The 27,658-nt window shown below is 40.8% G+C and overlaps 1 protein-coding gene across 1 annotated transcript in view; it reads right to left on the bottom strand.

Moving 5' to 3' along the window:
- DAB1 (DAB adaptor protein 1) overlaps positions 1–27,658 on the bottom strand; it is a 311,043-nt gene that overhangs the window by 58,919 nt on the left and 224,466 nt on the right. Inside the window, exons 5-6 of the mRNA XM_050901289.1 lie at positions 6,132–6,271; positions 3,659–3,757 (exon numbers count right to left, since the gene is read on the bottom strand). Coding sequence (XP_050757246.1) covers positions 3,659–3,757; positions 6,132–6,271 — 239 coding nt within the window. The remainder of the gene's footprint in view (positions 1–3,658; positions 3,758–6,131; positions 6,272–27,658) is intronic.

Raw genomic sequence — 27,658 nt, forward strand, 5'->3', positions numbered from 1 at the left:
TGGTGAGATAAATTCTTCCCAAATGATATTCCACCTTCAATCTAATCTCCTTCATGGATAAATTTACTCAAAGGGCAGAATTCCTGATGGCTGGAATAATAGCATTATTAAAATCAATATTTTTTGATGAATATTAGGTCTGGAACATATTAAAGAGAGCTATAAAGTACAGGGGAGAAAACCTTGCTTATCATTTTCAGTAGTGACCCAACTACAGCCCTTCATCTGTAATGAATTATGGAGCAATTCCCCTAAATCATCTGTATGAAGTCAGCTATGACATTGCCAATTTTAAAAAATTTGCTAGTTTTGAGCTACAAATTGATTTCTTATTGTGATAAATTAAAATCCAATAGTAGCCTACAAGATACTAAACATACAGAAGCCTACATTTTTTCAGAATATTTTTTCTCTTTTCTATCACATCAGACTGCCATTGTGGCAGACATGATAGCAATAGCCAATGATAAAAATTACCTCTCTAGAGAGGTAAATAACCTTTCCAAATAAACAATAAATGAGCACTGTGGCCCAAAATATCCTTTTGGGAATTCCAAAATCATGGAAACACAACTAAGGGAGAAAGCATTGTGGAGGACAGGAAGGGCTGTTAAAGGAGGAGAAAGCAAATGCAAGATTATCCAGCCTGTTCCCTATTACAGGCGTATTTTTTTCCCTATTGCACGAATGTGAACATCAGTTTCCAAACTTTATAAACTCTTAAGTTTAAGATGGATATCAGAAGATCTGCGTGAGCAAAACATAACCTTGTTGCAACCCCTTTTGCTTCCTTCCCATCCAAAGAGCCAGGCTGAGCCATTGTACATCCCCAGTTTTGCCAGCTTGTGGGATTTTCCTTGTTGCTTCTAAATCAAGAATGGCATTATCAGTGTCCTGCATCACTTAATTGCATCATCCTTTGTTTGCCTTATAGGAGGTTCCACATTATAGCAGTAATGCAACTTTCTTTGGGGGTGACTTTAGCACGCAGACATCTGTGAGACTACACAGACGGTATTAGTTACTACTATGACAGCTGACATGTCTTAGCATTACACCACGACGAGCCAAAGCCGTAGGGATGAGACACAGTGCATCACCCCTAAATATTTGTTTCTTGTGCTGTGGAAAGCACCTTGCCTCAGTAGTGCTCCCGCAAGCTCACAGAGCCCAGAGACACTGTCGGGGTCTGTCCATGACCTGTTGCTGACGTTACCCAGCGTATTTCAGATGTTGAAACTGGACGTGACTACCAGCAGGAATGGGAATGAGATGACAACTGTAGGCTGGCAAAGCAGAGACAGGCTGGATGAGAGAGACTATGAGAAGAGTGGAACAAGGACGTGAAACTTTGGGACACGGAGAGACCCAAGCCGGGGAAAAAGCTGAAAGGATGGTGGCTGTGAAGAACCGGCAGAGGAGTTCATGCACCCCTGCTTCAAAAGCTTGGCATGGAAAGCACGATTCTCCTGCTTTCAAAACAACACATAAAACTGATGTCGAAAGCTCCCCACATCCCTCTGTCACAGTCCTGTTTCAAGAAGGACAATTCAATACTCCTGTCCATCACCCCGGCAGCTCAGGGGCAGACATCTGGAAGGTGGATTTAAAGGTTTCAGTCTAAGCCTCAGTGAGTGAGTGACAGGGTTACTATAAGGATGATACAGTTATGTCAGATTTAGAGTATAGAGTGTCAAAGTTACGAAATGAAGGAGACTTGTTCTCATGTCCCCACCTCACTAGCTGCAGACAGGAGAGTGTGCAGGACACTGCAGGAAAGGCAATTTGGCTAAATCACACCTTTGTTTCTAAAACGCATCCCCTTTACCCTCTTTATTTTATGAAAAGAAATCCAATGTTTGTGAAACATTCAGAAACAAGTGCAAAAGGACTAGTCTTTCTCTTTCTTCTTGTTTATTTTTCCAATAAAAGGTTTTAGTCTTAGGAAAGTAACTGTGGCCTCAGTGCAATTTGCACAGTGCGTGGCAAGACAGTAGGCTGTACATTAAAGAAAAAGAAAACAAAATATTACCATATTGTTCAGTGTATTACACTCTGTTCTGTACACTGAATGAAGCTGGTATTCTCTGGCCAAAAAAAGGTGTGTCATCACATAGTTAAGTACTACCCTAATGTCTATTTATTAGGGGACCTAACCACAACTGCACTGGCAGCCCTAATTCTGACATTTCCTATCTTCTGAGCACAGGCTGTAAGCTCAGCAATGTTCTCTTATACACTGCTTTTGTATGAATACTTTACACACGCTGTACACAACACATTCCAAATGAGCTTTTCATTACTAACTACTTGTATTATGTATCAGTGAGCTCAATGACATTGATTTTCTAATAATGTAAATTAACTCGCAAAGATAATTTCATCTATCATCAGTAGGGTTTTATTTCTGGCATCATGTTAAATAGTTAATCTTTCAAAAGATTAAATCAAGAGCTTTTTAAAATTCAAGGCAGAGCTTAAACTGCTGTAAAAATCTTCTTAATTAGGATTAAAACAGTTTGTGTGTTGTCGCTTTATATTTAAGTAGTATAATGTTTTGCTTAGGTTTCTTCTTTCAGAGCAATTTAAAAAAATCAAACATGGTATTGCTGTGGCAAAAACTGCGTAAGGCATGGAAGTCTCCTGCAACCTCCTCAACCAGATGCTACTGGATGAGTTGCTGCTTGGCAGCCTCAGACAGCAACCTCAAACTTTCCAATATCTTTTACCTCCATTTCCATACAATATATACTTTTTCTACCACTGACAATACAAAAGCTCTGACTCTTACGGTTACTGCGTACCTCACAGAAGACCGTCGTTGCTGTTAATAGGAGTACATTGCGTTATGCATACAACTACAAGTGCATTCATGTGGAATTACAGACCTGATAGAAATTCTTACGATTCCCCTGGGACATCTTCAGGGCAATCCCAGCTAAGTGTGCGCTGCTCTCAGGAGCTCCCCAGCTCCCGTTGCCCTTCCTTTTCTCTCTCTATTTCAGGCATCAGTGGGGAAAACAAGCTTCACTCTCCTGGAGTTGTCCACGGCTCCCTGTTCCAGCTTGTTTTCTTCCCCTCAGCTTCCCATGACACAAGGAGCCCAATCCAAGGCAATCCTAGCCTCTAATCCTAATCCCTTGTCATTAGACTATCAAAAGTCACTTGACCTGTACTGCCGAGGAGTTTTAAGCAGCATCCAGACGACGGGTGCAGTTGGGCCCAGGCTGGATGAGAAAACCCATATGGGCACAGATACCAGTCTGTACCACGGACTGCTAAAGCCTTCTGCAAACAGTGGGCTGGTATTTCCAAGAAGCAATTTTTTATCTGGCAGAAGGCACACATCCCTTCTTGCCACTTTCTGGACTCAGAGCTGTGAGTTTTTATGCACGTAAGGAGCATCTGTGTACTCAAGTAAGCGGTTCTGCAGAAGTATCCAGGACAAGGCTTTACAATAAACCACGTCCCCATGCTACACTTTACACCTCTGCCATCTAATGGCTTGCTCTGATATATGGTATCCCTTTATCAAGCTTCTCAGATGCTTCATGTGTGCTTACACTGGTGAGATATTACTGCCCAGCTAGGAAATGCTTTTAAAGAAACATCCATGAAAAGATTCAATTTTGTTCCATCACGTGACTATTTTACTTACCCCTGTCTTTTCATCGAAGATTTTGATTCCCCCAAAGGAGACTGTTAAGAAGATTTTTTGTTTATGTTCTCCTTTCGAACGAGCCGCAGCAACAATTCCCTATTGAAACAAAGAACAGTTTGGCTGGTTTCATTATTCTTCTAGGTGCCACAACAGAGCACAAAGATCTGCTTGTGGACGATTCACCGCTTTTCTAGGAAAACTTAAGGGCTTTCCAGGAACAGTCCCCCTCTTACTTCTGGCTTCCTCCCTTTTTTCAAGGTACCACATCTCTTTATGCTACCCAGACAGCATTTCAAATGTGCTCCCACTTCCAACCCCTGCACTAGCTAATCCTCCATGAAATTTGTTTTCATGGAAGCTGAAGGTCATTTCTAGCACACTTTTCCCAGCTATAAGCTGTTTTGTTTTCTTTTTTTTTTCCCCCCAAGAAAAAAACCCAACAAGCAGTGGAGGAAAAAAATGCCAACAACTTTAGCTTACTTCACAGGCACACTTATCTGGAATAAGCAAATTGAGCTTTTTACAGAAGAAGAATATTCTTCTCAAAATCAAACTACACCTCTGGTGTGAAAAACTGGTATTGAGGGTTAGCTTTTTTCCTGGTCTCAGGCTTTTACTTTGTGAGTGAACTTGCTGATATGCATCTCATGTATTATTCTCCCACAGTGTAAGTATAGCAGTAACTTCTATTTCCACCTTCTCGGGAGCCTGTCCTGACCAATAAGACTGTACTAAGATCAAATGTAATCAATTGCACTAGTAAATAAATGAAAATATTTAGCCTTTATCGGGTGCTCTGCAACTTCAACATGCTTTAAAAACCACTAACTTATGTTTTAAGACCTTCATAAGGTCATTGCTCTCATTACACAGACATGAAAATTAAAGAGAAAAAATGGAGTCATTTGACAAAAGTCACCCCAAAACTTTATGCCTGGCCTTAAAACTCATATTGTTAGACATTAGGTTTCCAGAGCCCACAACTTCACGCTATGCTGCCTTACATACAAACATGAATTTCTAATGCTCCCTTCCCTTAATAGTTTTAGTCATCTCACAACACTGTTTAGATCAATCTCACCGCTTTGCAAACAGGTATCAGGCATCTGGGAGATGCGGAAATGGTAATCCATGGAGGAGAGACACAAAAAGGCTTGTGCAGCAGAACAGTGACAACTCTCCCAAATTGCTTCTAGGAAGTATGAAATGATGAGAAATATCCAGTATACAATTAAACCAGATAGGAATATTGTGGCAGCTGTGATAAATCAACAGTGCACCTTTTAGAATAGATTAGTTTTTGCTTGTCATAAAATGTTCATAACTGATCTGTAAATTATCTACCAGATCTTGCTTTTAGATTGAACCATAAGATGCATGTCACCCTTTGCTGTTTATTCATGAATAACCACCTACTCCTCCCAGTTCGTCAGAACTGGAACCCTGCTAGTTGGTAGTGTAAAAGATACTATTTAGTGATTTCTCCGCCTGAAGAAAATAGTAATGGGAAATCTATCAGCTCTCTTGGCAGAGTGCTGGGAAGAGGACTCGAAGGAAAAAAAGGGGAAAAAAACTGCAGAGGGTTTACTCCTAGACCTAGCTTGTAACCCTGCAGTGCAGGTGGGAAGCCAATGGCCAACACTGCACTCAAGAAAAACACAACCTATCCTTCCTTCTCAACCACTCCAGCTCTTCCACATTTCCCAGGGCCACATAACAGATGCTTCCTATAGTGAGCTCTTACGCTCTTTGAGGGTTGTAAGAAAAGACTGAGCCAGAGACAAATGTCTAGCATGCGCCGGAAAGTCCACCCTCCTATACCACTAGTGCTTTCACACTCTGTGTACTCTCTAAGTTTGCAGTCTACTCAAAATCTGCTTTTGTCACTGCTCCATTTCTTCCCCAAAACTCTGGGGATTCCTCTTTATTTTCTCATGCTCTGTCCTCTCACTGCACTGCCTCCTGATTTTGTAACCCATCAGTCCTGCCATTACAGGTACAAGACATCCTCCTCTCAGTGAGGACACCAGTTCCCCCCTGTATCTGGCTACCTACACCTCACACTGTCACTCACCCCTTCCCGCCTGTCCCGACATGAGATAACGGTCAAAGGCAGGGCTGTAGTTGATTAGCACTGTCACATAAAATGTTCTGATATACCATTTTTCTTCATAGTGGTTTACCTCCCCTTTTGCATAATAAAATTATTCAATTTGCAGATGTGTTGTTTATAATTTGTGGACAAATTGCAGTGGTGTCAATCATGAATAACTACTGAACTCAGAGATAATGTATTAAAATTAAACTGGGATAAGCAATACCAGCCAGGAGTTCATGTAAAATTGACTGATTTCAATACATAATTAACCAGAGTGAGACTCAGTGTCACGAAAGGAGAATGAGTAAAAGTTCAAGCTGAAACTTCCTCCCCTTGACTCCGTAATATTAAACATTAAAAGTTTCACTGCACCTTGAGCTTCATCATGGAGTCTTGGCATAACTTGTCTCCTCGTGCGGCAGAAACCTCATCTATCCCAATCAGTTTTGCTTTGTATCGGACACCGTCACCTTTAAACCTCTTTATTAAAGTGGCTTCACTGCGATCCTGACCTGAAAAGACATAAGGGAAACAAGGACATTTACATGAGTGCAAAGGAAAAGAAATGAACAAATACTGACAATTAAGTGGCAAATTAGATTCAACTCCTACCTCAACACCTAAACATGCAAACATTTCAATAAAATTAGAAGAAAAGTACTAGTTCAATAAAACCTTTTGGCCTTACTACCTCAAATGATTTCACAGTGGAATTGCTGCCATACAAAATCTTCTGCACGAAATTTGCACACAAATTAGGTTTACAGAAATAAGAGATAAGCCTGAATCAGACCTCATGGATCTGAAAACTTCTGATCTGTATGGGTTGTTTTAATCCCAATACACTTGAGAATTCTTTATTTTGCAGACAAAACTCTAATAGAAACATGCTATTATTTCCTCACATACCGACTAATCTAACCGTATCAGCAATATTTACACTATTAACATTTGAATGATGGAAAAACAAGTGATATTATTTGCCTATAGAATATTGCTGCTCTAAAACCCCTACAAGAAATACTGTCTCTTTGTTCTATTCATTCTGCTTATAGATATATAGAGAAACAACATAACTAGCAAAGTCGGCTCTCGCAGGCTCACCCCGAGAAGCTTAAAAGAAGGCACAAGACGTTTCTTAATAAAAAAGCAATCAGGGGGCAAGATAGCACAGTACTGATAAGGCCAATGTACATAAATTACAAAACTCAGACTAGCCTGAACCACACGACGATGACACTACAGCAATCCATGAAAGGGATATCTTTGTCAGGAAGACTTTTTCCCCCCGAGTATCTGCAGAAGAGTTTATACTGTGTCTTAGCTGGAAGAAATATGTTAGTTAGGGAATCAGTCTTCCTAAAATTGATTAAAGATATATTTTGCAGCTGTCTGCGGAATTTCTTGCTAGGATCTCAAAAAACCAGCAGTGAACTGTAAATAATTGCAACCAAACAAGTAACCAAACAAACAACATCCAAGGCACAAAGAAGCAAGCAAAAATGTGAGATCTTAAAGAATCTGAAGTTTCTCGGACCCAACAGATTCCACCAGAAAACTTGCCTAAACATGGACTGACGCTGCTAAAATTTATACTATTACCACCTAAGAGCTCTAGTCACAGATTTTGCCCCATCCTTCTAGCTATTGTAAAAAATGAACAAAGAGCTAGAGTCTGCTATAAATGAACCATAGGTAAGAATCTAGTCTTAGACATCTATATTTGAGAATTTTGGCCCAAATTTTCTCCAAAGCTGATTCCTATTTGAAAGGTCACATTTAAGCACTAAAAAAAATAAAATCTGCTTCTGTGCAGCTGGTTTTTGATAAGCAGAAGTACAGAAGCTTTGGGGGAAAAAGCTATTTTGTTTTACATTTCTATTAAAAGCACCTTTTTCAGCAGTCGGCACTTGGGTGAACTTTGCTAGTGTTACACATCCACCAAGTCAACGAATAAACTATGTTCCCAACTATGGAATTGAAATTTTTACAATACCATTATGACAAAAACTAGAAGCATATATGACCAATGAAGAGTACTTCCAAATGAAGATACTAATTTGGTTCTTCTTCCCCCAGAGTACAGCACAGTCCATGCTGTGAATTAATGATGGACTAAATGTATGTTAAAAAATAGAGCTATTTTAAGCATGTTGAGATCTTCGAGTGCGTTTGAGCACACACATACTATTTCCTTCAATGAAAAATATCAGCTCAGAGCAATGTTTTAATGCCTTATTTACAGCCCCTTAGAAATAAGGCATCCGATAAGTGTTGCTGTGATAGTTCAGCGGCCACCCAACTGTTTCCCTTGATTCATTTTCACTCCTGCTTCCTCAAAAGAATTAAACAGGGTTGAAACATCACGCTTTTACATTATTTTTTATTAAAAAAAATAAAAAAATCTAATGAGACACAAATGATAAATCAGAAACTCGAAGTAGTGTTAACATCATTCCCCAGGGAAATGCAAAGGCAGATGTTGGCACTATCAGCTAAAAACAAGGAAAAACCATTTTCCACTTTCAGCCTCCAGAGTGGGGCAGGAGGGAGAACATCTGGAGACACAACAACGTACAACGATAACAGTGGACTTTTCCATATGTCTTTTATACTTGCAAAGATATCCTGTTGATTTGCAGTAAATAAAATCCAATTCCAACAGCCTTCTTGCCAACAATTTTCAACCTTACATCTTCGTTACAGCCGAAGGCAGCTGTTAGCTAATAGCATGAGCATGTAAGTGTTCAAGAGTGTTTCCTGGGTCTGACTCACGATAGCAACCTTGCATTCATCAGTTATTTGAACATTTATACTTATTCCAACCTCTGACCTATTTTGCTGCACCTAACTAAATCCCTGACATTAATAGCCTGTTCAAACACAACTTATGGCTACGTTTGCTTACGCACAAGTCCCATGTCAGTTATGACCCAGATTAAGCAGGATAAAGTGCTTTGGGATAAACGACTGGGAAAAATCATCAACCTGAAAATGATGTAGATATTTTAAACTGTGGTGGAAACTGCAAATTACTAGAGACTACAAATTCATCCGTAAAACCCTAGAGCATATGTCCCATGAAAAAGCATAGAGAATGCACACACACAGTGCCCTATATTATAAATCGGCCATCTGCAACAGTCACCATTTTTCAGCATATATCCAGATCTCCCCTGATCTATGCTCACACTGTATTTCCAAATTTTGGTGCCGTAATCAGCACTGAAAAACTTTCTACCTGCTTGGAAAATTACCATATGACAAACACTGTCAGTATGGACGATTTTATAGCACTCATGAGACGTGAGATTTATGCGGGGTGATACTTCATTTGCACACTGGACTTTTATAAGGCAGATAGTCCAGACTCTCATAAACATCTCATCATTAAAACAAAAAAGGTTTTTTTTAATGACAGTTCTTCAACAAGGTTCTTTCTGTGTTTGAAACTGCATAAATAAGAGATGCCTGAATAACGAGGCTGTAATTCTTCCTAAGCTTTGGAGGAGGGTGAGCGGTAACATTAAACCACTAAACCAGAGAGCTGGCCTGTGCCAGTGTCCTGGTTTCGGCTGGGACAGAGTTAACTTTCTTTTTAGTAGCTGGTACAGTGCTGTGTTTTGGATTTAGTGTGAGAATGATGTTGATAACACGCTGATGTTTTAGTAGTTGCTAAGTAGCGCTTATCTTAAGCCAAGGACTTTTCAGTTTCCCGTGCTCTGCCAGCAAGCAGGTGTGCAAGAAGCTGGGAGGGAGCATGGCCGGGGCAGCTGACCCGAACTAGCCAAAGGGGTATTCCATACCATGGAACATCATGCCCAGTATATAAACTGGGGGGAGTTGGCCGGGAGGGGCGGATCGTGGCTCGGGAACTAACTGGGCATTGGTCAGCGGGTGGTGAGCAATTGCATTGTGCATCACTGGTGGGTTTTGTTTTTGTTTGTTTGTTTTCCCTTCCTCCCCCTCCTTTTTTGTTATATGCCTTTTCATTACTATTATTATTATTACATTTCATTATTACTATTGTTAGTATTATATTTTACTTTAGTTATTAAACTGTTCTTATCTCAACCCACGAGTTTTACTTTATTTCTCCTCTTTCCTCCTCCTCACCCCACTGGGAGGGGGAAGGGGGAAGCGGCTGCGTGGTGCTGAGTTGCTGGCTGGGGTTAAACCACGACAGCCAGAAACCCGCCCAGGAAAGTGTTGCCTCTTTCCTTCCATGTAACAAGCGGAGTCAATCTTTTCTTCTTCGCAGCTCCTGCCTCTGTCAGCAGAGACCCGCTGTCGCGCTCGGCTCTCCAGCCACCCCGTGCCACCGCACTTGCTTGGTCCCAGCCTGCGGGAAGGAGAATTATCCTGGATGCAGGGCTGCACTTACTGCCGGAGCTCAGTTTTATTTGAATAACGAGAGGCCGCGTCTTGGGGCTTTCACTCTCAGCTTGCCTTCCTCAAACTACAAATAACATCTCAAGGGTAGGAAGGGGGACATTCACAAACCAACTAAGAAGATTTTATGGAAAACTCAAGCTTGAGGTCTCAAATCATTACTAGACCATAATCTACAGCAAAATTAGAAGCACATGTTTAACAACAACACCACAATTCCTGAGATCTCATTTTAGGATTTCTTGAATAGAGAACACTACAGCTGCCAAAGCCACACTGGGTGAGCTGCTGATGCCCATCCCAGTTGTCCACTGTACCCTGCACAGGTAGGGATCTGCCCAGCGTCCTTCTTCAGAGGACCAGCACCACTATGTCATTCTAAAATGATCCTAAACTAAATTTTTGTATTAAAACCTTTTTAACTTCAAGACCTAACTTCAAGACCAATAGGTATTTTCCAATGCTCTGCTCTAAAATGCTTTCATAAATTGCTTTTCATAAGCAAAGAAATATCCCAAGCATTTGTTTGCAACTCAAGCACTTTACAATCCAAAATGGAACAAGATTATCAACAAAACTAAAAACTATTTGATTCTTATGCCCCAAACTGAGAAAAAATGCAAAAGCTAAAAACCCACTAACAACAGCGTCACACTAATTCAGTTGAGAAGGGTGATCACTTTTAATTAGAAAATGTGCCGCTGTTGACACAGGCAAAGAAATGTTTCGTTTGCAGCATATAGATTTATAATTCTCAGAGGCCCTTAAAATGTAAATGTAAGAGTAAGTATTTTATCTCCTTCTATAGATGTCACCATTCACCTTTAAGCCATATGTGTTCCAGCTGGACCCACTGCTCCTGTGTGAGTAGGAAAACATGACCTTTGCTGCCGAGTTGCAACATTGCGCTTGGACTTCCCACAGTCTTTTAAGAGAACAATAAATCCCCAGAGCTGGGTGATGCAATGTGCTTCTGAGCTTGCATCTAAAGTGGAGAGAGGCTTATCATCATGATCAGCGTTAAGGTACTTTATCCATCTCGCTAAAGCTACTGTAGAAGTAATAAACAAGGTTTTTAACACAGTCAATCATTTTAATTCGAGGCAATATACCTTAATTAAACTAAGATTCCCTCAAGCAAGCTAGAGACAGACCTGAACCCCGAACCCCAAGTATTCAACCCAAGTACGTCAAGTACATTCAATCCCAAGACGTGACTGGTAAACAGTCCAAGAGGAACATAAACTATTGTGGAAGATCCAGGTCAGAGCAGCCCAAGTTGAGTGCCAGAGGTGGGTGCTCCCCATGTCGTACCCATCAGCAGCAGTCACTGGAGCTGCTCGGGGAGTTGATCCCAGGGCGTTACCATCACAGCAGCACACCAGCTGCCATTCAACCCTGACTTTGACATCAAGAGGGAGAGCTGTGTTTGCATTAGGTTATCTGACTTCACGTAATGCTCTTAATTTTGCAGGCTGCAGCTCACTCAAGGTGTTCTTCCCAGGCATTGTGTATTTTGGTGAGTGTTTCAAGAAGACTTATCCTCACTCTTGGTACAAGTCAAGTATTACACTTGATTTCGGCTCTTAACCTAACAGAGCACCAAGCTAACATTGTATTAATATGCTAACGTTTAGAGCAAATGCTGTTCGTTCTCCCAGGGGATCTGTAAGTGAGTGTAATTCATAAATAGAAAAAGAAAATAAACCAAAGCATCACTGCAATAAGCACACTGTTGCTTTTTCTGTATGTTCTTATAACACACTACGCATTCTTCACAGCACCCGCTAATCTAAACCAATAGCCCTGGAAATGGCTATATCCTTTATTTAAATGTGTGAAGCCCTCAGGGCATAATCTGAATTTCTTGATTTTACGACTGTAAAATATATAATGATATTATCACCAAAGTCAATAACATGCTCCTGGCAATCAATTCGCTGAAGAACGACACACCACTGTCTTTTTTTTTTTCTTTTCTAACTAATAAACTGCCAAAGTTGTATTCATCACACATTCAAATTATAAACCTGAAATAACACCTCCTTGTATCTCGCAGGGCTGAAAAACAATCACGTAGGCACTTATAAACAGCCTACATCTTCATGGGGACAATTAGCATTTTTATAGCACCAACACAGTGGAAAATACAAAACACTGCGGTGCAGAATGACCTCTAAGACGCCGCACACACTGAAGACTACTAAATTAAGTGCTAAGTGAAAGATATTTCCTATTAGTTGTGCATATATACGCCCCTTTGTCCACATATACATGCATCCATAATTTTATGTATTTGCACATATGCATACACACATGGCGCACAGCTTCATTTGGTATCAATTATCTGAAGAAAATTCACAGTAATTTTAATCAACTACAGATTTCCCTAGGAAAAAAAAAGTACATAAGCAGGTGTAAAAGAGAAAATACTCATACATTATTATATGTACCTTTCAGTACATCTGCAACTAAACAGCAATTCATGAAGGAATCATGAAAAGTGCAAACAGATTATTCTCCTTGATGGCACATTTTTCTCAATGGCTTCACAGAACCGCAAGTCCAACACAGAGGGCTCAAAACTATCCGTCACACAAAGGGATGGATCTTGATACCAAGACCGCAGCACCTTGGGAACACAATTCTTTCTTCATAGGCATAAAAAAGTGCAGTGCAGCATGTTTATTTGGGATTTTCAAACTAAAAAAACCCCACAAATTCTCAGATCCTCCTGATATCTGTTAATCTAATTTTTGAACTTTTCTGCTAGAGGTAGAAAACTTTGAGTTGCCAGGTCGTGTATTTGTCACTGTCTTTGGGAGCATGACTGCCCAAACCCACTGTGCTGCACCTAGAGATCTGACAAGGAAAAATAAAATCTTTTTCCTTTTTTAACATAACATTTTAGAAAAGAAAACACATTATATCTAGCAGTATATGTGCACACAATTTAACTTCTGGTGTTATCATTAGCATTCTTTTCCTCTAACAATATTTCTCAGATGAGTTTCTTGCAATTAGCCATTTTTAACTTTTTTTAACAGAAGACTTACTGAAGGTTTTAATTTCAAGATCTGTAATTCATCTCAAGTGGCCAGAGTACACTCGCAGCAAGATCTGCTCACAACATCAATCACTGCCGTCTTTTAAATGAAGATGTACTTTGGATTTCACACTTTATTTCATCAATAAAGGTTAGTTCGTAGCAACTGAAGAAACCTACTGATGTAGTGAAATGCAATCTGTTTATGGGAGTGGATTACAACCTTAAAAAGCATGTTAAAAATTTACAGGGAATAAGTACCTCTTTTCTATATAGAACCCTATACAAAACCTTAGTTACAGTATACGAGTACAACTTGAATGCAAACTTCTCCTTTCATCAACTGACAAGGAGACTCCTAAAAAGTCTGCAAGATGTGTTCTGGAGTGCTTTTAGCTTACCCAGCTACAGATAGCTTGCTGTGGGGTCAACAAGTGAACCGTGTTGGGGTCTCCTGTATTGACAAAGTGATATTGCCAAGGTACAAGTACATAAAACCTCAGCAAACTATCTTTTAAAACTCCTCCTGCCAAGAACCCTACCTCTTCCTATGAGCTTGCCCAAGAGTGCCATCAGGAAGCACGTGAGCCTCCTAGCCCAAGGAACTAGAGGGAGAACCTCCCTCCTGTCCCGCTGGTGCTTCAGTCCTCTTGGTCCTTCTGCTCAGAAAAAGGTAAAATGCCCCGTTTTGACAGCAACGCAAAGACTTGTCTTCAATGCAAAGACTGAGAATATTTCTACAGAAAATGATAAACCATTTAAAGAGGGGACACAGAAACCACTCTGAAGGCTCAATGAACTTCTATTACAGTTAAATTTAAAAACATTACCTACAATTTTAAACACAGATAAGAGCTCTCCAGGAAAACTCAATCATCATTCAGACTATCATCTCAGCAGTACTTCTCGATTGTTCAGCACTGCTATTCACAGTAACCTCCAACTGAGAGATTTTATGGCTTCTGGCATTATTAGTCTGTGAATTACTGTACTCGAAGACACCTACACATCCCCACTCTTAGAACCAAGTTTCCTATGTAAGTAAATAAGATGTTCCCATATTATTTGCTGTCTTTGATCAGAGCTTTATGAGCAGAGATGTCATTCACAAGGTGACAGCAATTGCACTTGCCAAGTTTTTATCTTAACACTTTGTACTCTACACAAGCTAATGCAAACCAAGATGTACATTTTACTGTCTCCAAAGCAAAACAGTTGCGTGGACCAGATTAAATTATTTCTTTATAGTACAAAGAAGTATGTGTGAGTATGTCAAAAGAAGAATTCAATTATTTACAGAGAAGGCCTCAGTATAAAATAATGTTTGATTAAAATTTTGGACAAATCTCAGTGATGGAGAGTCTAGGGCGAGCACATGGGAGATGGCAGTGATTGAGCACATACGCTCCACGGGCAGATGACAAAGCACTCATTTTAGTTTTAGCCAGAAGGCTCACTGATCAATTTTATTTTCTTAGATGGTCTTTGAGATGACAGTATATGGGCACATCCTCAGACACAGAAATGACCAAAAGCTGAATGTAATTAAACTTCCTTTCAGCGTCTGTACCATGCAAGTCTTCATAAATCTCTGAAAGCCATTTTGTAAGGTGCCTTTTACAGGCTGGATGCAGAAGCAGCTAAACCCCCAAATTCTACACTGATTTAAATCGAAATGAGACACTGCAATAAAACTTCATTTTGGGGTACTAGTCTTATTCAGCAAGCCCCAGGGAACAACCAAAAGTGAAACAAGGAAAACTTGGTGGTCCATCTTCTGCTGTTAGAGATTAAGAATAAAAATGATGTTTTCTGGACAACTAGAGGGGAAGGAAGAGGACAGGTATCTGTGGATTCTCCTCTTTAAAAGACAGAAGATAGTTCAGCAAACTTTGTTCACCTAATGTTTCAAAGCTGGGGTAAATGTTTAAATCAAGCAGACATCAAAACATCAAGTAAATAAAGCCCTTGGGAAAACAGGGTCATCAACCAGTTCATTCCTTACCCGCTTGCCCAGATGTCAGTATGACGCTGGTTGCTTCTGAGACAAAATCAACTAAGAAAAGGTAATTGATTTTACAGTGATCCGTAATTGGCGTTAATATGTGCAGTGCATTTGGACAGGGCATGGTAAAAGCCCAGCCACTTTGAAAACCAAGGGACCTGTTACAGCTGTATTAATATGCCCAAGCAAAACAGCCCTAACGGGGCAGCCGGTAGATACCATCTACTGCCAAAAATCTCCATAAAGGACTTCCAAAGCAGCCAGGAGAGGCCAGTCCAAATGGCGCTGCTAAATTACCCCAGAATGTGTCATCTCCCAACCAAATCTGAACTTGCTGGGCAAAAGGAAAGTAAATTAGAATTGCCTTTCCCTCCAAGCTCCACCGTAGCACTGAGAAACACCTTAAAGCAGCTGAAAAACTAGCCAACACTAGGAAAACTGATCATTGAAAGACGAGCATCTAAATAATTATTTTGGAACGTGCAACAATATTTGCAGAGTTGCTGAATTCCCCTGACTCTCTTTAATCCTACAAGAACTAAAAGTGCTCAGAACTTATGAAAAAAAATCAAGCTGCTTTTATGTGTCTACCTATACCTGGCTTTAAGTATGTCATTTTCAGGAACAATTTTAATTAGGCTTTAATCCAGGACACAGACATGCATGCGCTTACACGCGGCACCCCAAAGTCATGTTGAGAGACACAAATTCACAATTTACACTTCAAAGCCTACAAATACATTCTGTTGATGAGTCTATCAGAGAGTTTAGTTTTTATTACGTACAAAGAAAGAGAAAGGGTGGAGAATCAGTTCACTTCATACAAATGCCAAATTCTCGTGCTGCCCTAAGATAAATGTTAATTCTCGGGGACTATAAAAAGAGCAAGTTAAGAAAAGGTTATGCTCTGCTGATTAACATTCCCAAATTTCTCTCATGTTCAATAAGAGAAAAATCTTTCCATTCAAGATAACTAATTACAGACATTGAAGTCCCCAAAGAAAAGAGCAATAGCTCCTAACAGCTAAAGCAGGAGGACAAAGCCATTCACTGATTTACACTTTACTCTCTCTTGTCAACACTGTGGTCTCCGACTGCATCAGTGCTGCATGCACGCACAGAAATGGGACGGTGCACCACACTGGATGAAATTATGGCCATGTGCTAGGGCAACCTTTCTCCTTGAGCCATCCTCTCTGTCAACGTAGAACTTTACTTTGTTGAAGACTCATGCCAGTACTCGTTAAAACAGTTTGTCCTGGTTTTGGCTGGGACAGAGTTAATTTTCTTCTTAGTAGCTGGTACAGTGCTGGGTTTTGGATTTAGTGTGAGAATGATGTTGATAACACGCTGATGTTTTAGTTGTTGCTAAGTAGCGCTTATCTTCAGCCAAGGACTTTTCAGTTTCCCATGCTCTGCCAGCAAGGAGGTGTGCAAGAAGCTGGGAGGGAGCATGGCCAGGACAGCTGACCCGAACTAGCCACAGGGATATTCCATACCATAGAACATCATGCTCAGCATATAAAGCTGGGGGAAGAAGAAGGAAGGGGGGGACGTTTGGAGTGATGGCGTTTGTCTTCCCAAGTAACCGTTACACGCGATGGAGCCCTGCTTTCCTGGAGATGGCTGAACACCTGCCTGCCGATGGGAAGCGGTGAACGAATTCGCCTGCCCTTTCGGAACAGCGCTCGCCTATCGCTTAGGACCGACTGACCCACGTTCAACTGCTGTTCACATGGAGACCTGCTGCGGATATGGCTACGGCCCGGCGTGAGACTTACACCCTCTCCCCCGGATTTTCACGGGCCAGCGAGAGCTCACTGGATGCCACCAGAACCGCGACGCTTTCCAAGGCGCGGGTCCCTCTCTCAGGGCGAACCCATTATCCACAGCAGGTCTCCATGTGAACAGCAGTTGAATGTGGGTCAGTTGGTCCTGAACGGTAAGTGAGCGCTGTTCCGAAAGGGCAGGCGATGGCGTCCACTGCCCTCAGCTGATCGAAAGGGAGTCGGGTTCAGATCCCTGAATCTGGAGTGGCAGAGACAGGCGCTGCGAGGCACGCAGTGCAGTGATGCAACCAATCCCAGAGAAACCGGCAGGAGCTCTGGGGAGAATTCTCTTTTCTTTGTGAAGGGCTGGGTGCCCTGGAATGGGTTCGGAATTCGTTCACTACTTCCCATCAGCAGGCCGGTGTTCAGCCATCTCCAGGAAAGCAGGGCTCCATCACGTGTAACGGTTACTTAGGAAGACAAATGCCATCACTCCAGACATCCCCCTCTTCCTTCTTCTTCCCTCAGCTTTATATGCTGAGCATGATGTTCTATGGTATGGAATATCCCTGTGGCTAGTTCGGGTCAGCTGTCCTGGCCATGCTCCCTCCCAGCTTCTTGCACACCTGCTTGCTGGCAGAGCATGGGAAACTGAAAAATCCTTAACTTAGGATAAGCACTACTTCGCAACAACTAAAACATCAGTGTGTTATCAACATCATTCTCACACTAAATCCAAAACCCAGTGCTGTACCAGCTACTAAGAAGAGAGTTAACTCTGTCCCAGCCAAAACCAGGACACAGTTACAAAATGATGCAGTAGATCACAACAGGCTGTAAACATCTGCAGACTGCAGAGTCTGGTGGTTGTGCTTCTGTTCCTTGAATGGTTTGGTTCACTGTTGCAAATAAAGTCTCATCTAAATCATAGGACTTGGTCTTCTGGGGAAGAGAAGGTGAGCATCAGTCTCAAAAGAAGCATAAAAGCCCTGCCACTTGGCCTCCTCTGAAGCTCACTCCACCCCACCTCCCACTTCACTTAACCCCAACAACACTTAAGCCCCGATACCACTGAGCAAAGACCAGCAAAAAAGCTGCATCATGCACTGTGCTGTGATGGCAACTACGTCACCGATGCAACAGTGCAGCTGCAGAATCACCCTGCACCTTTCTTCCTATGGAATTAGTGGCACTGACAATTGTGTCTGGATTTATTAGTCGTTCTGACGATATTGGTATACAATGCAGTTCTGGAACATGCAGACCCATAAGTTTCTGGCTTAAAAAGCTGGCTCCAAGGCCATGGCATTAGAGGCAGCATGTGGCCTCGGAAGGGAATTATGTACGCACCTTACAAAGCCTATTCTCACGCAGAAAAAGGAAAAGAATGAAAATGACATGTTAAAAACACACAGTAAATAGATTTGTAGAAATTATCCTATGATCACGCTAATTCAATAAGAAAAGCAGCTGCTCTTTATTTTCCACAGGCAAACAGAAATACCAGTATTCACCACATGGCAGTCAACAACAAAACAAACCACTACTTCCCTGCTGAAATTGTTCACATTTTGCTATCCAATGTTTCAGGAAGAAAATTATTTTCATTTTGGCCTCCCACTGCCTCTGCAACATCAGAGAATGTCTCTCCCTGTTGGAAAAACAATAGGAGGCAAAGAGGAAAGCAGCTTTTTTCCTGAGACTTTGGGCTAAAAAACGCCATCAATTTCAAAATTACAACAGTGGCAAAGTGCTTCTTTCAATCTGGTCCTTTCATTTTTGCCTCCTGCTGCCGTTCCTATTGTCAAAGTGGCAGCAGGAGGCAGAAATGAAAAGACTACTGCCGGCAATCACCCTTGGGCAAAGCGTTAATAAGAAGTGAAACACCCCTGTGCCATAACGAATTCCAGAGGTAAGAAATTGGGTTTGCGCATCTCTCGTGTGTGTAGTGCCACGGAGGATCAGCACATCAGGATAACTCTTCTGTTTCTGGAACTATATTGATCAGGCATCAAGGAGCCGAAGCGTTTGGGCTGGTACTCAGGAAACTAAGAATGAAACAGAATATTGTTAGAAAAATAGTAAAATACAACAAAAACAAAACGACAAAACCCACCAGATAACTCTAGTTCAAGTAAGAGGAAAGGAAATTACTCAACTGGGAAAAGTTGGGGCACTTTTTCAAGACATTGGGTAAATGGGTTGAGTTGTAAGGGCACAAGGACCCAACTGCCCACCAAGCTAACCTAGAATGTTTGAATCCAAAGAGCCTGTTGGTATGTGAGGGGAAACAGGACAAAAGACCAAAGCTGAGTGCTTAGTGCTACCAAAATTTTTACAAATTTTAACAAATTTGCTGAGCCACCTGCAGACCAGTCCAGTATTTCAGAGGTATTCACCTAAAGAACAGCAGGAAGGTATACTGCAGACAGAAAGAAATGGCTAACAACCCTCCTTCCAAACACTCTACAAGCCAGAGAGAAGCTCTTGAAAAGGGTGACTATAACTAACCCAGCCAAATAATCACCTCTGTCTTGCCCTTTGGTGAAGTTTCCAAAGAACCCAAGCTGCCCAACTGCAAATCAGTGCCCTCCACACATGACTTATTTAAAAATGATGCCTTCGTTACCTGAAAGGAGAAGCTCGGTCCCCAACTGAGCACTACCTGAAGGGGCTCTGCTTACAGCCCCCAAGGCTGTCTCTGATAGCTGGGCACTGCAAGGATGATCGAATTGTATCCTTTTCGGAAGAAGTATGAGTGTTAAAGGGACAGTTTAACCTAGTTCTGGGAAGTTTTAAGCATGTCCTGGTTTCGGCTGGGACAGAGTTAACTCTCCTCTTAGTAGCTGGTACAGTGCTGGGTTTTGCATTTAGTGTGAGAATGATGTTGGTAACACGCTGATGTTTTAGTTGTTGCTAAGTAGCGCTTATCTTAAGCCAAGGACTTTTCAGTTTCCCATGCTCTGCCAGCAAGCAGGTGTGCAAGAAGCTGGGAGGGAGCATGGCCAGGACAGCTGACCCCAACTAGCCAAAGGGGTATTCCATACCATGGAACATCATGCCCAGTATATAAACTGGGGGGAGTTGGCCAGGAGGGGTGGATCACTGCTCAGGCATCAGTCAGCAGGTGGTAAGCAACTGCATTGTGCATCACTTGTCTTTCCTTATTTCTTTTTTTTTGTTGTATTCTTTTTCATTACAATTATTATTATTATTAGTTAGTAGCGTATTTTTATTTTTACTTTAGTTATTAAACTGTTCTTATCTCAACCCACGAGTTTTACTTTTTTTTCCTTTCCTCCTCCTCACCCCACTGGGAGGAGGGAGGGGGAAGCGGCTGTGTGGTGCTTAGCTGCTGGCTGGGGTTAAACCACGACAAAGCAGCTGGAGTAAATCAAGAGAGAGGGTAGGAGCTGTGTCTTGGTCTGTTCCTGCTTAAGGCCTGAAAGAGAACATATTATTTGCCAAGATTATACATGCTTTTTTACTACCTTTGTGATAGCAAGAGTTCATTACAAGAGAGCAAAATCATAGTCCTCTGAAGACCTTGGGAAAAAAGCATGAATAAAGTTGACTTCATCTACAGAAATTCTTTAAAAACACAGAAAACAACTGGGAAGCTGTCCTGGTTTTGGCTGGGATAGAGTTAACTCTCTTCTTAGTAGCTGGTACAGTGCTGGGTTTTGGATTTAGTGTGAGAATGATGTTGATAACACACTGATGTTTTAGTTGTTGCTCAGTAGTGCTTATCCTAAGTTAAGGACTTTTCAGTTTCCCATGCTCTGCCAGCAAGCAGGTGTGCAAGAAGCTGGGAGGGAGCATGGCCAGGACAGCTGACCTGAACTAGCCAAAGGGGTATTCCATACCATGGAACGTCATGCCCAGTATATAAACTGGGGGGAGTTGGCCGGGAGGGGTGGATCGCGGCTCAGACATCGGTCAGTGGGTGGTGAGCAACGGCATTGTGCATCACTTGTCTTTTCTTGGGTGTTATTTCTCTTTTTTTTATTATATTCCTTTTCATTACAATTATTATTATATTTTTATTATTACTAGTTAGTATCATATTTTCTTTTACTTTAGTTATTAAACTGTTCTTATCTCAACCCACGAGTTTTACTTTTTTTCCCCAATCCTCCGCCCCATCCCACTGGGAGCAGGGAGGGGTGAGCGGCTGCGTGGTGCTTAGCTGCTGGCTGGTGTTAAACCACGACAGAAGCGAATAAAGGAGCTAATGAAACTGAATATGGTATTATTTTTCATTGCATGAATTAAATAAAAGCAAGAAGGGTTTTCTTCACTGGAGCTGAGCCAAGATAAAGTTACCTTTATCCCATTAAAAATAAAAAGCAATGACACTTCACAAATAAAAGCACTACTATTTCTTGTGCTAGAACTGAACAACAAAAATTTATGAAGCCTGAAAACTATACTCTGTGCAACGTGCACCTAAAGTGTTTCATCATCTGTGTTTCTTAAAATAATAAAGGAAGATGATTTAAAAAAAAAAATCCATATGAACTCAAAAGGAGGAGAAGATGATTTTATTCTTAGTTCAGAGTTCTTTATTGACTTAACCTGTACAAAATCCTTGTCCTATTAACTTTAAGGACATGCAGATAAAATCAGTCTGCTGAAATCAACACAAGCATAAAGAACAGCCTCAGGAGAAAAACACAGATTCTATATATAATTAAAATATTAACAGCTTTTTAAAACATTATTATTCCTCTTGCAGTTGTGCTTATCTTCTGAAAAGCGTAAGACCCGTCTACTTGGTGTAATACTCTAGTTATTTGGTGGCTGGTACCATCAAGCTTTTCTGGCTATTTCTACCTCTAACAGTATTTTGCGAGATCACGCTGAAAACATTGATCAAATGATGTATGAGTCCTCCTTTGGACTGCACCCCAATGCCTTCACAATAACTTGCCTATAACTTATTCATTTACAGACAAAATTGACTGTGTCTAATCTCCGTGGAAAAAAAACAACAATCTAATAATTTAATGTCTGTATGCAGCTTAGTGTATTATAAGATAGGGCATTGCTATGCCAGGTTAGTATGCTATTAGCTGGGGGATTCTCAAGCATCTGTCATGCAAAGTAGGTCAATTTCTAGCCATATAATTCTGATTATGTCAAAATATTTATTCATGAGTTTCCTAATTCAACATACTTCAAATAAGTCATATTTATGTAAAAAAAAACCCATCTAAATTATGGTTGCTAACAACTGGGTTATCGCAGCTTCAAACACTCTGGTAATCCAGAGACGTGGATAATGTTTTTCCCTTACAATGTACTATGGAGTAACAGAATTGTTTTTATTTCCTATTTGCCATTATTTTTAGTCTGGTTTCCTAAGGAAACAAGAGTAACACAGCCACACACTCCATGGGTGTATGTGGGAATGTGCAAAGCAACGGAAAACCCCATCCTCCCTTCTCATGCCCGTTCTTCCCTGCATTAACACTTGAACCTTCAGGCCAATTTCAGTCAAGTCTCATCTATATTCTGAATTTTTCACTTAACCGGTCAGGGGAAAACAGGCGGCTGAATAGAGGAGAGAGACCCTATTAATGGATTTGCTGAGGAAAGGTCACTCTGCGAACTTGTCTTTCCTCAGAGCTTAGATCAACATCAAGACCCAAGAAACCAGGCTTCCCCAGTTCCTCAACTCACAATAGTCTTTCCATCAAAATTAAAAGATTACCAGGAGGAAAGTGGGGTATACAATGACTTAGATCATCCACATGCTCAGGAAGATCTAACCCTTTCCAGTGAGAGATCAGGAGTGACTCCGAGCTGCAGGTAACACTCACGCAATAACAGGGAGATGGAAAAGTTCATTATCCAACCAAGGCCATCTGTGACTAGTTGATCATACAAAGACAAGAACAAATAGCCACTCTGAGGTTTTCAGTGCTATTGCAGGCAAAGAAAAGGTCTTCAAGATCACCGTTTTCTTCATTCTACTGTACCCTGTTGCAGCATTCAAATTACCTGTGGATTTCCCCGTGCTTTTACCAGTACTTGCATTTATCAGCACCCACATGATGGACTCCAATTTTTACCAACCTATTAAATATCCTAAAAACTTCAGGCTTGGCAGAAGTAAAATCTTTTAACTTTCCTCCCCAAGTAAGTGCTGCCTAAGCCTATATTTCATCTTCTAATATACTGCCAGGAGGTGCGACTGAAAAATGTATAGTACTATCATTCCTAAGGCAAAAAATGATGAGCCTAATTCTTCGCTTTACTATGTTTTCTTTTATGCCATTCTAGCACTGTACTGGTAAGTCAAAATGAAGAGACACTCCTCAGAGCAATGCCCGCAGCAAGATGCAAAAGGCACAAAGGCCGCGTGCAGTTTCTCCTCCTAGGTCATATGGAATAGCTTATACTTGTCTATAATCTATAGGATTCTTTGCTTCCAGGACAGAGGGGAAGGAACGGCTTTACCTTTCATCAGTTAAGAAGTTGTCCCTGAACAACAGAGAAAGACACACAAGACTTAAAACCTTTTGACGGTCTTTCACCTTTGTGTATTAACAAATCTTCAGGTTGCCTTGATACAACCAAGGTAGAAAGGCTGCACCTGAAAAAATCATTAGAGGATGAAACTCTAAGTCATCAACCATGCAGCTACTTTTATAAGCTTTTAAATACAAATGTGTGTTTCTGGCCACCATTTTAAGAAGCTGTGTACCACCCTTGGGACTTCAGTCCTCTGACACTTGCAGGAGCTGTACAAAGACCTGAGCACATTACAGCCATTACTCTCGTATTTGCTTGAGGTACCACGTATGCACACAGCTATGTTCTGTCAATGACCTTTTTAATCAAAGAAAAGAAAAGGAGGGCATTAACACTTTTAAATGCTTTCAGTTACCAATGTCCTAACATTAATTTTCTAAGTGTTCTTCTACAGAGGTAATCAAACCGCGATCTGTATTCCCTTTGTCTGGCTGCTTCTCACGCTAGGATTTAAATGCTATGTTTTGTTTCATCTGTAATAGTTTTCCCTTAGACCTTTCTGATGGAGTCTGCGGGCATTCAATATAATCTGATTGTTGATTATGTCCGTGGCAGTTAAATAACTGCCTATTGGGCTGGTCTGAAAGAATCACAACGGTGGCTAACAGGACTAATCTCAGAACTACCATTTAAGAAAAATTCTTTTAAGATTTGAATGCCAATCCTTTCTTCAGCCACCCTCCTACGTGACACCCCAAAAGTAAAATCTATTCGATATTAAAAACATCAACAGTGAGCCTGAAGCGGCAGATCAAAATATAAATTTAGATGTTGAAAAAATATTTCTATTGTATAGATTTTACAGTTAAAAGACTACTGTTATATAAAAAACCCCTTCATATTTTAGAAAACCTAACAGTATAAGACAAGGCAAGTTACAGCAGATGTTGTAGGATGAGGAAGACTTGATCCTTGGGATCATATTTTGGCAAGCAGCAATTTAAAAATTACGCAGAACTCATTATGCAAACTCTGACACTGCCTTGCGGCTGGTCTGCCCTGCCATTTCAGCCCATCCTTCACTTACACAAATTTCAAGTTCTTTACCTAAAACTTCAATACTTTCCTTAGGAACATGTGTGGGTTTGACTTTATTTCAAATGATCTGATTTCATCTTTTCTCCATCTCAAATATTAGGTGTTTGTAAAGCAAAGAGTGCAGACGCACATGTGCATGTACGAAAGGGAGACGTTTCAGCTCGACTTCGACTAGAACCGCCCCGTCCAGCAGCGCTTGCAGGTCTGGCCCTGGTCAGGATGGAGCTGACTAAACATCCATCTGAATAATGCCACTGGCAAGCTCAGCAAAGGAGTTAATAATAGTAGACATAACAAGATTCATTTAATCAGCTATGTATATTTCTCTGATTACAACAAATGAAGAAGCAGGATTGTATGACAATTTCGAGAGCTTGGTAAACTTCAGCAGTGCCTTGTAATGAAGCCTTGGCAAGAAATAAGTGAAACACAAAGATTTTTCATATTGAGGCTGTGTAAACAGTTTCCACTTTTAGAAACGTATCCTAGCAACTCATAGAAATGGGTTTAAAAGACAGCTGGACAAAAACATAATTTGGAATAAAACCAGATGTAATTGCTAAACCAGCGAGTCTGGTGGTCCTGAACTGGTCTTGCAGCCACATCTCAACTATGATTCAAGATGTTGAGAAAAGAAACACCAGGACAAACAGATGTTTTAAAACTAACACCTGCAGGAAAACCTATAAAAAAGTATATCAGAGTCAGTGGAAATTATTCTGAATTTTGTATTCCTTTCTTACTGATGTAGAAAATCTCTTTGGCTTCCAGTAGAGAGGCCTGCTGGACCTACACCTTGTGTTTTATATTTGCATGTTGTTAGACAGAGGTATGAGATGCACAGCTGAATTTTATTTATCAGGTGTTCACTCAATTCCACTGCAAATCAGATTTTTTTTGTTTCATTTTTCAGGAGAAAACTGGAAGAAGTGACTTGTAATAATGCATAGACCTTGATTAAATGTCTAATCCATAATTCAATAGAGAGATTCTGCTGACATCACCAGCAACGAAAAAGGTTCATAAAATCTATCATGAATATAAAAGGAGCCTAAACCATATTTCAGGATTAGTATTCAGACTACAATTGCATAAGCATTATTGGCAATGGGGATAAACCATGTTTATACATAACAGGTCATCTTATAAAAACCCCCAAGAAGCTGAAACATGAGAAAAGAGCATCCTGCTCCTGAGGTGCAGAGAATACTCCTCGGAGCATACTCAGTTTTACTGTGGAGGATTATATTGCTTTCCAGTGACTGCTTACATGTAACCTACAGTACATGGCATATACAGATACTGTTGGGTAATTAGCTCACTCACAAATCTTCACAACTGCACTCAAAAGCCCTTGTAAACGGCAGCAGATACCAGAAAGTGGGCCACAGACTGGGTCCCGGTTTGGTGTTCAAGGACTAAGCAAGGGATTCTTGGGGGATGAGGAAGAGTTGGGGCTTTTTTAGGGGGTGAGGTTGTTTTTTGAGCCAACACTTACAATAAACTCCCCTGGGTAGCTTAGTTATCAAGAGGAAAGTTTATTATACTGAACATCTAATGGGTAAAAAGGTTTTTTTTTAAACTAGCATAGATACATATAACTTCCTCAAAATTTACATTGAACAGTTTGCCAGAGGACATTTTTCCACAAGAAACATCAGTGAATTTTCAGTCTCGCATGGCATCCTGAATATTCAAAGAGAGGCTCAACTAATTCTTTGATTTTTCCTTTCTCCAAAGGTTGAGTTTTAATAATTCTGTTATGAAGTTTGTCAACAAATACATTACCAAACCAGCAGTACACGCTGCAACATATTGCACATTTAATTTCGTTTCAGTTGATAAAATTCCCGTCCTTTATGATATATTCCCCAGGTTGCATACAAGGGGCCAAATCCAGAAACCTGTTTTTGATTCATAGAAAGGGAGTCATGATCTCACAAGGCAGCAAGCTCTAGCTTGATAAAATCCACCTTTCTAGTGATATAAAGTAAATTATTTATCTGAGAACACATTTCACACCGCTCCATTAATAATCACAGTTCATTGAAGGACTCCCCCCATCCTGGACATGGCATTATCTCAAGCAGAACCTCCATACCACAGCACCCACGACTAAGTACCAACCAAAATATAAATCACCCTCTGGAGATCCACTGACTAGAGATGGATGCTAAGGCAATCAGCAGCCTGTGTTGAACATGTCAATAAAGTTCTTTAAGTTTGGTGGGATGGAAAATCAGACAGTGATACCACCCTGAAACAACCTTCCAGACCCCAAGGACTCCTGTGCCAGAAGGGACGACTTTGCAAATTAGTGGCCTCTGATATATTTTTTAATTCATCGACCTTGCCCAACTGCTTTTTGAACTTTAAGCATCCGACACAAACTTACTGCCTAAACCATATTGTTGCAAGGAGTCCCAAGCAATGCAGTGTACGAAGAACAGTGTTGTTCTCCTCCCTCTGAACCCAGCTCCCACCAGCTCTCACCCACCCCACGCAGCTTCTGCTCAAAGGAACCGCGAACGCTTGCTCACTTGGTTTTGTGGAACTAAACTTTCAGACGTCTTTCCAAAGTGGCGACTGAGAAATGAGAGCCCACCACTGCACATATAAATTTATTACTATTGTTACCTCCATGTGCATTGTTTTACATTATCAGCATTGAATTGTATCTGCTGTTTCATCGCTCAGTTATTCAATATCATCATACCTTTCAATGCTTCACTGCTATCTTTCATTTCTACTGCTTTGGATAGTATTTTACCGCTAGCAAACATCACTGCCTCTCTATCTGCCGCCTTCCTGGCTTATGTCACTGGTTCAGGGTGATTGACATCAGTCCTCTGGCAATGAAAATGAAGATCACCATTTTATTACCGCTTCCCCTCTTTCCCAATTCATTTATTACTTCTGAACTTTACACTTTTGGACTCATGCCACTTCTCAAGAAAAGTGAAAAAAAAATTCAGATGAAGACTAAGCTGAAATTCAAACGGAGAGCAGCTACATTTGGATTTATTTTGGAAAAATCTTAAAATCTTTTGTTCTAAATAGAGTTACTGACCTAGAAACATATATTCATCTCTGGAAATAAATCAAAATT

Source organism: Gymnogyps californianus, chromosome 8 (genome assembly GCF_018139145.2).
Source record: "Gymnogyps californianus isolate 813 chromosome 8, ASM1813914v2, whole genome shotgun sequence".
Lineage (NCBI taxonomy): Eukaryota > Metazoa > Chordata > Aves > Accipitriformes > Cathartidae > Gymnogyps > Gymnogyps californianus.